We start from the raw sequence: 12,150 nt of genomic DNA, 5'->3' as shown, positions 1-12,150 counted from the left end.
AGCTGGCACAGTGGAAGAAGGTAAATGTTAAAGAGAGTAGGTGATAGGGAAGAACCCTGGGGAACTCCCAGGGGGGAGTTATAGCAGATGGATTCTTTATTGTGAATTCTAACCTTGTAACCTCTGTTGCTAAGGAATGTTTTGAACCATGCAAATGCCGTTCCTGTTATTCCAATGTCCGACAGCTGTTTTAGTAGGATGGCATGGTTGATGGTGTCAAATGCTGCCGAGAGGTCAAGGAGAATCAGTAGGAAAGATTGACCTTTATCCAGGCCCATGATGAGGTGGTCTGTCAGGGATATGAGTAAGGTTTCTGTGCTTGATGTTTTGCGGAACCCGTATTGGGTAGGGAACAGAATCTTATGATCTTCAATATAATCAGACAGTTGTGTATTTAGTAGTTTCTCAATGATCTTGGCTATGAATGGGAGATTGGAGATCGGACGAAAGTTGTTAGGATCTTTAGGATCCAGATTTGTTTTTTTAGGAGAGGTTTGAGGGAGGCCAATTTCAAGTCGTCCGGGAAGATTCCCTGAGATAGGGAACAGTTTATGATATCGGCCAGTGTATTGGAGATGGTGTCGGGAATTAGCAGGAGAAGTCTAGTGGGGACTTGGTCAAAAAGAGGGGAGGAAGGTTTCATTTTCTTTAGTTCTGATTGGATGTCTGAGGCGGTGATGGGTTCAAAGGAGTCGAGAGAAATACCTTTATTGGGAGGAAGATATGGACTGGTGAGAGGGATGGTGCTAGTAGGCAACTGTGTGAGGACTAGCAATTTTGTTTTGAAAGAAAAAAGCCAACTTGTCGGCTTTGGTTTGTGCTTGGATGCTGGGGATCTCGGGAGTGTTGATTTGTGTTAGTTGGGATAAGTAGGCAAAAAGGGCTTTAGCGTCGAAGATGAGGTCATGGATCTTATGCGCGTAGAAATCCCTTTTTGCTCTTAAGGTGGAGTTCTTGTAGTGGTGAAGTGCCAGTTTATAGGCAGCGATTGTGTTGGGGGAGGGGGCTTTGCGCCATTTACTCTCTTTCTGTCTTAGACTCTGTTTTAGTTTTCAAAGGTCGTTGGTGAACCATGGTTGTCTTTTGCCAGTGTTTGGGTTGAATTTTTTTGTTGATAGAGGACAAAGTTTGTTCGCTACCGCCTCTGTAATATTGCTTCAGGAGAGGAGGGCTGAGTTGGGATTGGAGAGATCTATGTGCGGGAGTTTTGAAGCAAACTGGTTGCTGAGGTCATGGAGGAGCAGGCTTTTCTGTAAAGAAATGGGGGTTGGGAAGGGAGTGTGTTACGGGTTTCTGTCAGCGTGAAGGTGGTAGAGATTAAAGAGTGGTCTGACCAAGGAACCTGCTTGCATGCAAGGTGGGATGAGTGCATGATCCCCGAATTTATGAAGATAAGGTCCAGTATGTGGCCAGCTCTGTGGGTGGGTTTGTCGATGATCTGCTTAAAACCCATGGCTGAGAGGGCGGTGAGAAAAGCTTCACAGCTGGATGAGGGAGACGGGTTGTCTACATGCAGGTTGAAATCTCCTAGAACTATAGCCGGGGAGTCCAGATTTATGTGATTGCGATTATTTCAACAATAAGATATCCACAACGATGAATATGCATGAGATAGATTTGTATACAATGGAGGCAGTGCATGCAAATCTTTCTCATGCATATTCAGTGTAGATATCCTGAAAACCTGGTTTGTTTGTGCACTTGAGGACTGGAGTTCGCCATCCCTGAACTAGGTGGTTACCTAGAGCATCAAAATTTGAGGGGGTAGCAAAATCCCTCTAAACAAAAAATAAAGCCTGTTACCTGTTCTGATTATGAACCTGAAACTCAGCGGAACTCACTGCTCTGTTGGTTATGGGTGGCAAAATCCTACCAGCACGAATCCCAGAGGGGGACGGTCGAAAACTGCCAAAGAAGGGAGCGCAGTGCTGGAGCTGCCGCTAATAGGTAAGCTGGGAGTAGGGGGTGCATGACCAACTTCTCTTGCACCAGCCTTGCTTGCTTAACTATAGTTTTTATTTTTGATGATCTTTATGTAGTCCTTTTGTCCGATTATATGTTATATACAGTATTTATGTTTATGTGCTGAGATGATTTTACTGTTGGTATAGAGGAGATGTTCTTATCCCTTTATTTCTTTATTTATTTTATTTAACGTATTTATATACCGTTTTACCAATATAACATTGACCAAAGTGGTTTACAACAACATAATTATAATCAAACCAACATAAAATATATCTTTAAAAACAAATAAAGAGATTTTATCAGCTTAGAGAGAGATAGAATGCATTTTTATTATGTATTTTGCAGTATTTTCTTTTTATGATCGGAAGTTATCTGAGCTGATTTTGGAAGAGTGATTTCTAGATGTAATAAAGTAGATACATTGTTTCACAGTATGTGTTTGATATTCACACAAATGGTATGAATAAACCCTTTAATAGCTATGTACACCCGACAAAGAGGCTAGGAAATAAATAAAAAAAGGGGGGAAACAATAAACGTCCTGGTCAAATTAGCTGAGATAATGCCTTTACTTAGCAAACAGTTAGCATTAATGTAAATGGAAGACACTCATTTGATACTCTTTAGTTTGTGAATCTGGCCTAGGACATCCTCCAAGTTCACAGTGATTTGGTTCAGTTCATCTGACATATCACCCTTGAAAACCATCTCTGGAACTGGTATCTCCCCAACATCCTCATTAGTAAACATGGAAGCAAAGAATTCATTAGTCTTTCTGCAATGGCTTTATCTTCCCTAACGGCCTCTTTAACCCCTTGGTCAAGTAACAGTCAAACCAACTCCCTCACAGGTTTATTGCTTTGGATATATTTTAAAAAGTTATTATTATGAGCTTTTGTCTCTATGGCCAATTTAATTTCAAATTCTTTCTTAGCTTGTGTTATCATTGTTTTTTTTACACTTGACAATGCTTATGCTTTTTCTTATTTTCTTCAGATGGGCCTTCTGATTTTTGAAGGATTGTTTTTGGCTTAAATAGCCTCTTTTACCTCACTTTTTAAAGATGCCAGTAATTGTTTGTCCTTCCTTCCACCTTTCTTAATGCGTGAAATACATCTGGAATGTGCTTCTAAGATTGTATTTTTAAACAATTTCCATGCTTGTACATTTTTAACCTTTGCAGCTGTACCTTTCAATTTTTCTCTATTTTCCTCAATTTATCAGTTTTCCTTTTGAAAATTTAGTGTTAAAGCTGCAAATTTACATATTGTCCCCTTCCAGTCATTAGTTCAAATTTGATCATGTTATGATCACTATTACCTCACTATTGTTACCTTTCTCACCAAATCCACCATTCCACAAAGAGATCTCTCTCTCTCTCTCTCTCATTGGTTCCTTAATTAATTGCTCCATGAAGCATTTGTTTATTCCTTTCAGGAACTTTATGACTCTAGCATATTCTGATGATATATTTACCCAGTAAATATTGGGGTAATTGAAATCTCCCATTATTGCTGCACTGCCACATTGGTTAGCTTCCCTGATCTCTCTTAGCATTTCATCATCTATCTGATCATTTTGGCCAGGTGGACGGTAGTATACTATCACTATTCTCTTACCCCAACCCTCATGGGATTTCAACCCATATAGATTCTTCTGAGCATGTAGTATGATCTTTATCCCATTGGACTCTATACCCTCCCGAACATAAAGTGCTACACCCCCATCCAGTTGATCCTACCTATCATTGCGTTATAATTTGTACCCTGATATAGCACTGTCCCATTAGTTATCCACCTTCCTGCACAGTTTCTGAGATGCCAATTATGTCTATCTCATCATTCACTGCTATACAAACAATCCATGAACCGAAAATCATGTGAAAAAACTTCCCAAAAATTATAATATTTTTTCCCTTGCACATCCCTAATATCTCTTCTTCCTTCACTGTCTCTCGCAGCAGGATCCATCACTGGTGCTTGCCCACCTCGACTTTAGCGAAGACTCACAGGTCTTTGGTCACCTGGTGAGAACCCTTTTGTCCCTAAAGGGTATCAGGCTTAAAAGTCTATCTCTCTGTAACTTATAAGAAGGACCCTCAGGCAGGGAGGGCACTGGGAGGTGTCACTTCTAAAATAAACTCCTTTGGGTGAAGCTGGGAGGCCCTACCAGAGTGTGGAAAAAGTACATCTTTACCCTCTGAGTGCTTCCTTAAACTGAACCTTATGGTGTGTTAAAATGGCTGTGCTAAATAGTCTTCAGTCATCCAATCCAGACCCTCCAGGTTAGAGGGAATGAGGGTATGAATAGCTTCTTAGAAAGTGTGTTCTAAGGGGTGATCTATACATGGACAATGACATCTGCTGGCCAGACCTGGAGCATCTGCCACAATTAGATTTCCCATCTAGAGGCCGATGTGCTAAGACGCTTACACTATGCTGGAAGCCTGTACTATCATTTAATCTGCCTAGTGATGTCAGAAGTGCCGGTCCCAGATTATGGTAAGCCGCTACCATGATCCGGGCTGAAGACAAACCTAGAAAGGTACCTAGAGGGTGGGAGGGTAAGAGCTGGAGTGTGTGGGAGGTCCTGGAGAGTTAAAATTTTAAAAAATTGTATTGAACCTGGGAGCAGGGATTGGATGGAGAGATTTTTGGGGAAGCTGTAGGCTCGGCCTGGCAGGGCCGAGCTTTTGGAACTAGGATGGGAGGGAGGACAGGGATTCTGTTAGAGCCAGTAGGCCCGTGATTCTTATTTTTTTTTAATTTTGCACTTCACCACTTAATCAGCTATGTTCTTTTGAATATAGTCGGTTAAGGATAAAGTTATCCGGGAACACGTTCTCGGAAAACTTTACACCTGCTCTCATGCACTTCTAGAGTTAGTCAAATAACTTATCGGAGTTAGCCGGATAAGTTATTCAGCTAATTCAACCTTGCCCCAGAATGCCCCCAAAATGCCCCTTGCTTATTTGGTTAAATCTTACCTGGATAATGACTTGATTGGCTAATTTCTAGCTGGATAAGCTAGAGAAATATTTAAAACAAGCCACTTATGTGGATGACTAGTCAGTTATCTCTGTTTAAATAGCTTTGAATATTCACCTGTATGTTACTGTTGTTGTCGTCTGGGAAGCTGCAGTCCTGGTGTGGACCCTTGAGCCGAACCACCCTGGGTAGAGTAGCTCGGGAGGCGGAGACTCAGGCACAGATCTTCACCCGGGAACCAGGAACCCCCCAGGAGGAGCCCATAGGGTCCTAGAACCTTGGGACTTAAGAGACACAGGTACAGGTCTTCACCCGGGAACCGGGAACCCCCCAGGAGGAGCCCGTAGGGTCCCAGAACCTTGGGACTCAGGAGTAAGGTCTCAGTCTCTAGGAAAGGCCTGGAAAAGGTTAAGTCACAGAGTCCAGTGGCAGGGAGCAGGTAGGCCCAGCGAGGGCAGGACAGACAGGTAACTGGAATGGTGTCTGTGTAACCTCGTGGAGTATGACCGGCACAAGGCAGGACCGGAGCCAGCAGCGTGTAGAGACTCAGACTTGGCAGCGAGTAGCAGGAGAAGAAACCCAAGTCAAACTGGCAGCCAATGGAAACAGTCCTGTGAACAGACCGGGGTTGGAGGCTGACGGCAAACAGAAGCAGAGTCGGGCACAAGCTGAAGTCAGTGGCAGGCTGCAGGCAGAGGCGGAGTCGGGTACACGCTGAGGTCAGGGGCTGGCGGCAGGCAGAAGCGGAGTCAGGAACGAGCAGTGGTCAATGGCAGGAAGCAGTACAGCAGAGATGCAACTAAGAACTACAAGCAGTAGCGACCCTCGTTGCAAGGTAATGAGAAACCCGATGAACGCCGGTTAAATCAGGCTTGGGGCGTGGCATGGTTAACTCAGGCGGAGCCAGACTTCCGGTGAGCGTGCGTCCATAACGCTTCCTTGCGCGCATGCAGGGCCGCAGAGAGACGGCCCAGCAATGGCGGACGCCCCATAGACCCAGCAGAGTCGCGGGAGCGGCGTTCCCGGCATAGAAGGTGAGCCCTGAATACGGCAATTAGAGGGGAAGCGGTGGAGACCGCAACAGTACCCCCCCTTTACGGCCCCTTTTAAGAGGACCGGGTTTCTCTGGATGGTCCCGGTGAAACTGGTGCAGAAGTTCTTTATCCAAAATATTCCGACTGGGCTCCCAGGTGTTATCCTCGTCACCACAACCTTCCCATGCCAGTAAATATTCCCATCGGCGATTGTGAAATCGAATGTCCAGGACGTCCCGTACTTGGTATGTAGGATCATCCTCAACGGTCGTGGTTACAGGATCCGGAGGTGCAGGATGGTTCCGGGAGAGAACCACAGGCTTGAGTAACGAAGCATGGAACACGTTGTGTACCTTGAAGGAAGAAGGTAACCGCAGCCGATATGATACCATTCCCACTCGTTCAGCCACTCGAAACGGGCCACAGAACTTTGGGGCGAATCTTCGAGATGGGAGTCGAAGATGCAAATTCCTTGTGCTTAGCCAGACTCTATCCCCTGGCTGGAAGGTAGGTGCTGGCCGACGATGGCAATCGGCCGTTAGTTTAGCTTTTGCAGTAGCTCGGAGACTCTGCCTTCGTGTCATGTGCCACAAAGCCTGGAGCTGTTGAGCTGTAATTTGAGCAGCGGGTGAGGCACTGGGAGCCTCTAGTGGGAGTGGTGGTCGCAATGGTTTGCCATACACCAAATGGAACGGAGATTTGCCCGTGGCTGCATGGACTTGATTGTAATAGGCAAATTCCGCTCAAGGTAGCAGCTCGGCCCAGTTATCTTGTCTCTCATTAATGAAGGCCCGGAGATATGCCTTCAGCGTTCTGTTCATTCTCTCGGTCTGCCCGTTGCTCTGCGGATGAAAAGCAGTGGAAAAACTAAGCTTAACTTGGAAGCATTTGCAGAGAGCTCTCCAGTAGCGGGCCACAAACTGCGACCCTCTGTCCGAAACAATATCTTGTGGGAGACCGTGGAGCCTGAACACATGTTGAGTGAACAGGAGGGCCAACTCGGGTGCAGTGGGAAGCTTAGGCAGGGGGACCAGATGGACCATCTTGGAAAAAGGTCGACCGTGACCCAGACGACCGTGTGTCCCTGAGAGGGGGGCAGGTCCACGACAAAATCGGTGGCTATATGGGTCCATGGTTCGGTGGGAACCTGGAGCGGATGCAAGAGACCATAAGGAGAGCCAGAATTGGGCTTCTGGCGAGCGCAGGTAGGGCAAGAGGCCACATAAGAAGCGACGTCCCGCCGGATGTTGGGCCACCAATAGTACCGGTTGACCAGTTCTAGAGTTCTTTCACGCCCGGCATGTCCTCCAATTAAGGAGTCGTGGGCCCATCGTAGCGCCGTCAAGCGGTCCCGGCGGGCGAGCACTGTGCGGTCTTGCGAGAGGATGGTCAAGGCTGAAAGCCGAACCTTAGAGGGGTCCAAGATGAACTGTGGAGGATCCACCTCCTCTTCGGCACAGGCGATACGAGACAGGGCATCTGCTCGGAGGTTCTTGGCAGCAGGACGGTATTGTACTATGAAATCGAATCGACTGAAGAACAAGGCCCAGCGGGCTTGGCGGGGGTTCAGTCGTTGAGCCTGGGTAAGAAATTCTAAGTTCTTGTGATCCGTATAAACGGTAGTTGTGTGCAAGGAGCCTTCGAGCCACTGTCTCCATTCCTCGAAGGCAAGTTTTATTGCCATCAATTCCTTATCCCCAATGGAATAGTTGATTTCTGCGGGTGAGAACTTCCGGGAATAATAAGAACACGGCAGGAGTTGTCCCGAGTCAGAGTGCTGACTGAGAACGGCACCCACAGCGATGCTGGAGGCGTCGACCTCTACGATGAATGGTCGTGTGGGGTCCGGGTGTCGGAGACAGACCTCCGAGAGGAAGGCCTCTTTGAGATCAGAAAAGGCCGCGATGGCCGCCTCTGGCCAATGCTTGACATCTGCTCCTTTCCGGGTCAAGGCGGTGAGAGGAGCCACACGGTGAGAGTAGCGTGGAATAAAATGCCTATAAAAGTTCGCAAAGCCCAGAAAGTGCTGGAGGGCTTTGAGACCTGTGGGCTGTGGCCATTTCGTGATGGCGGCTACCTTTTCTGGGTCCATGCGGAAACCTGCTGCTGATACAATATACCCCAAGAAGGGTAGAGACTCCACTTCAAACACACATTTCTCCAGCTTGGCATAGAGGTGATTGGCCTGGAGAGCCTGAAGAACTTGGCAGACATGCTGACGGTGGGAGACTATATCCTTGGAGTAGATAAGGACGTCGTCCAAATAGACGATTACATGGGAGTGGAGCATCTCTCGAAGAACCTCATTTATGAGGTGCTGGAAGACGGCGGGGGCATTACAAAGCCCAAAGGGCATCACAAGGTACTCGTAATGCCCGTCACGTGTGTTGAACACCGTCTTCCACTCGTCTCCTGGGCGAATACGTACGAGGTTATAAGCCCCTCTCAGGTCCAGCTTGGTAAAGATGCGGGCACCTTGGAGACGGTCCAGTAGCTCTGGGATGAGTGGCAACGGCTAACGGTTTCGCTTAGTAATGGCGTTGAGACCACGATAGTCAATGCATGGTCGTAGCGAACCATTCTTTTTGCCCACAAAAAAGAACCCCGCACCTGCTGGTGAGCGGGAAGGACGAATAAATCCTTTGGCTAAGTTCTCGGAGATGTATTGAGACATCGCCTTAGTCTCGGGTAGCGAGAGAGGATATACACGACCACGGGGTGGAGTGGTACCAGGAACCAGATCAATGGGGCAGTCAAAGGGTCTGTGTTCCGGAAGGATATCCGCCATCTCCTTGGAGAAGACGTCTTGAAACTCCTGATAAGCCTCTGGCAGGAGGTGTGTAGAACAGAGTTGCAGAGCGCTGGGAGGACGAGGAAGCCTCAAACATTGGTCAAAGCAAGCAGGACCCCAGCTAACCAGCTGGAAGTCATCCCATCTGATGATGGGGGAGTGTTGGCGAAGCCACGGAAGTCCCAGCACCAATGGATGCACGGCTCGTTCCAGAACGAGTAACGAGATCTCCTCGGAATGGAATAGACCTATCTGCAAGGTCAATGGTCTCGTAGAGCAGGAGATGATTCCAGGCAACAAGGTCCCACGAATTGAAGAGATGCGCAAGGGAGGATTCCTTGGTTCTGTGGGTAACCCCAGTTGGTTCACCAGCTCGGCCACAATAAAGTTCCCCTCGGCTCCAGAGTCAACAAAGGCCCGTATCTGGATCTCCCCACCGGGGTACTTGAGGGTGACAGGCAGTGTACAGAGAGGAGCGGATCCGGTAGCGCCTAGGTGTAGCTCCTCGGTATAACCTAGGCACGGCCGTTTCCCGGACGCTCAGTGCAGGCTGATAGATAATGTCCTTTACCTCCACAATAAAGGCAGAGGCCTAGTGAGCGCCGACGGCTCCTCTCTTCCGGAGTAAGTGGTGATCTGCCCAGCTGCATAGGCTTAGAAGCAGGGTTAGAAGCAGGAGGGATCCTTTGCTGAGAAGACCTGGAGGAGGTGTGTAGACGGGTCTGACTCCTGTTACCAGACTGAGTCTCTCTGTCACGCTGTTGGAGCCAACGGTCTACCTTGCCTGCAATGTCTATTAAGTCATTCAGCTCCTCAGGAATCTCCCGTCCCGCTAATTCATCTTTTATTCGCCCGGCCAGACCTTCAAGGAAGATACCCTTTAAACAATCATTCTGCCAAGCCAGTTCCATAGCCAGAGTCCGGAAGTTGATGATGTATTCTGCTACTGGACGTGTGCCCTGTCGAAGATGCAGAAGTTCAGATGCCGCTGTGGACTGGCGTGCAGGGTCATCAAAGGCCAGGCGAAACTGCAGAAGGAATTACTGGAGATTCTGTAGCAGCGGGTCAGAGCACTCCCACAATGGGGAGGCCCACTCTAGCGCCTTGCCATCGAGTAACGAAAAGATGTATACCACCTTGGCCGCCTCTGTGGGAAACTGGGCTGGTAGCAAGGTGAACCGTACCTGACATTGGTTCAGAAACCCACGACAGGACTTACTGTCTCCAGCATACCTGCTGGGAGCTGGTAATTGAGTCTGGTGTACAGCGCCTGAAACGGAAGGCCCTTGTCGGGTAGAAGCTTCTAGCGAGAGACCAGTTGATCCACCGTGGCAGCAAGAGTGTCAATACAATGTTGCTGCTGTTGAAGGCGTTGCGCCATTCCAGGTATAGCCTGCAGACTGGGGGACTCCGCCGAGTCCATGGCCTTGCAAACTGTTGCAGTCTGGTAAGCTGCAGTCCTGGTGTGGACCCTTGAGCCGAACCACCCTGGGTAGAGTAGCTCGGGAGGCGGAGTCTCAGGCACAGATCTTCACCCGGGAACCAGGAACCCCCCAGGAGGAGCCCGTAGGGTCCTAGAACCTTGGGACTTAAGAGACACAGGTACAGGTCTTCACCCGGGAAACGGGAACCCCCCAGGAGGAGCCCGTAGGGTCTCAGAACCTTGGGACTTAAGAGACAGAGGTACAGGTCTTCACCCGGGAACCGGGAACCCCCCAGGAGGAGCCCGTAGGGTCCCAGAACCTTGGGACTCAGGAGTAAGGTCTCAGTCTCTAGGAAAGGCGTGGAAAAGGTTAAGTCACAGAGTCCAGTGGCAGGGAGCAGGTAGGCCCAGCGAGGGCAGGACAGACAGGTAACTGGAATGGTGTCTGTGTAACCTTGTGGAGTATGACCGGCACAAGGCAGGACCGGAGCCAGCAGCGTGTAGAGACTCAGACTTGGCAGCGAGTAGCAGGAGAAGAAACCCAAGTCAAACTGGCAGCCAATGGAAACAGTCCTGTGAACAGACCGGGGTTGGAGGCTGGCGGCAAACAGAAGCAGAGTCGGGCACAAGCTGAAGTCGGTGGCAGGCTGCAGGCAGAGGCGGAGTCGGGTACACGCTGAGGTCAGGGGCTGGCGGCAGGCAGAAGCGAAGTCAGGAGCGAAGCAGAGGTCGGTGGCAGGCGGCACTATCGCTGTTGCCTTATGCTTTTCCAGATTTGCATAAGATCTAGGATAACAGCCTGCAGCAGAACTGTTGACTAGGCACGAGCTGCATGACAGCAGTGTCATGGGGGAAGGGGGATGCAAGAGCAATAATTGTGCATACATTAATCGCTGCAGGGTTAGAGAGAATTATTCTACTTATGCCTGCCTACTTCAAACAGCTTACATAACTATAGACTGTTGCATATACAACAATTTTGCTGCAAAAAAAGTGCCTTCCCCATAGAGTTTACAAAATTCTAAGTGCACGTGCAACAACTTTGCACACAATGTTAACCATTGTGCAAATAAGTGCCTTCCCCAAAAAAGAAGTACATTTTTAACTTTATGTCTGTCTGGTGCACCTTTTCAGATGTTTTCTGTACACAATCATTTTTTTTTTTTGCACATGCAAATCAAGATGTTTGCACATAAATCATGTTTCATTTTCACTACACATATTTTTGTGTGCATGTTTTTGGGTAGGCGTGCTTATTTTAATACTTCCGATGCATTACTGTGTGAGTAAAGAAAGCATGAGTTAGAATTTAGCTCACATTTTTTACTCACATTTTATTACATTGAGCCCCTAGTTACTAGGTTGCAATGATTCTGCTTAACTGACTTTATGGTCAATTACTGTACTGTTCTCCTTAGGTAGAATGAGGAGGCCATTAAATAACTTTGCAAGAAATTTTTTCCTTATAAGACATCCATATTCACTGGACCTTTTCATTATGTGTACCCTGGTTCATTGCATTTTGCTCTACTGGGTGATAGGAGTAGACTCTCTTGTATTTGTAGTATGGAGGCAGGTAGGGATGGCAAGCAAATGATCTAGGGAGGTATTGCCTTCCTCTAAAAAACATAATAATTTGTTGCTCAGTACCTAATCACCCAGTCTCCTGGTTTTGCAATGCTTCAGTGCGACCAAATGAGTATCCATGCATTGAAAACTGTTTCCAAAGTGGCACTTGGGTCCATGAAGGATGTCACTACCCTTTAGACAGCCTAGTGGTGGAATAAAAATACCCATCCAGTGGAATGCCTGATGAAACTAGCATGGTTGAGAGAGATGGTTCTCAAATATTGACGCTTGAGAGCCTGTGATTAGTAATGCAAATTGAAAGTGATTTTTTTTAAATGCATGGATATTGATACTCAGTCTTAGTCACATCAAGCTACA

The 12,150-nt window shown here is 47.7% G+C and overlaps 1 protein-coding gene across 1 annotated transcript in view; it reads right to left on the bottom strand.

The window, feature by feature from the left end:
- Positions 1-6,732: 6,732 nt before the first annotated feature.
- LOC115094741 overlaps positions 6,733-12,150 on the bottom strand; it is a 40,316-nt gene continuing 34,898 nt past the window's right edge. Inside the window, 3 exon segments of the mRNA XM_029607999.1 lie at positions 6,733-6,831; positions 7,788-8,306; positions 9,560-9,808. Coding sequence (XP_029463859.1) covers positions 6,733-6,831; positions 7,788-8,306; positions 9,560-9,808 — 867 coding nt within the window.

This window comes from Rhinatrema bivittatum, chromosome 6 (genome assembly GCF_901001135.1).
Source record: "Rhinatrema bivittatum chromosome 6, aRhiBiv1.1, whole genome shotgun sequence".
NCBI classification, from domain to species: domain Eukaryota; kingdom Metazoa; phylum Chordata; class Amphibia; order Gymnophiona; family Rhinatrematidae; genus Rhinatrema; species Rhinatrema bivittatum.
Note: the sequence above shows the minus strand (reverse complement) of the source record. Positions and strands in the feature narration are given on the sequence as shown.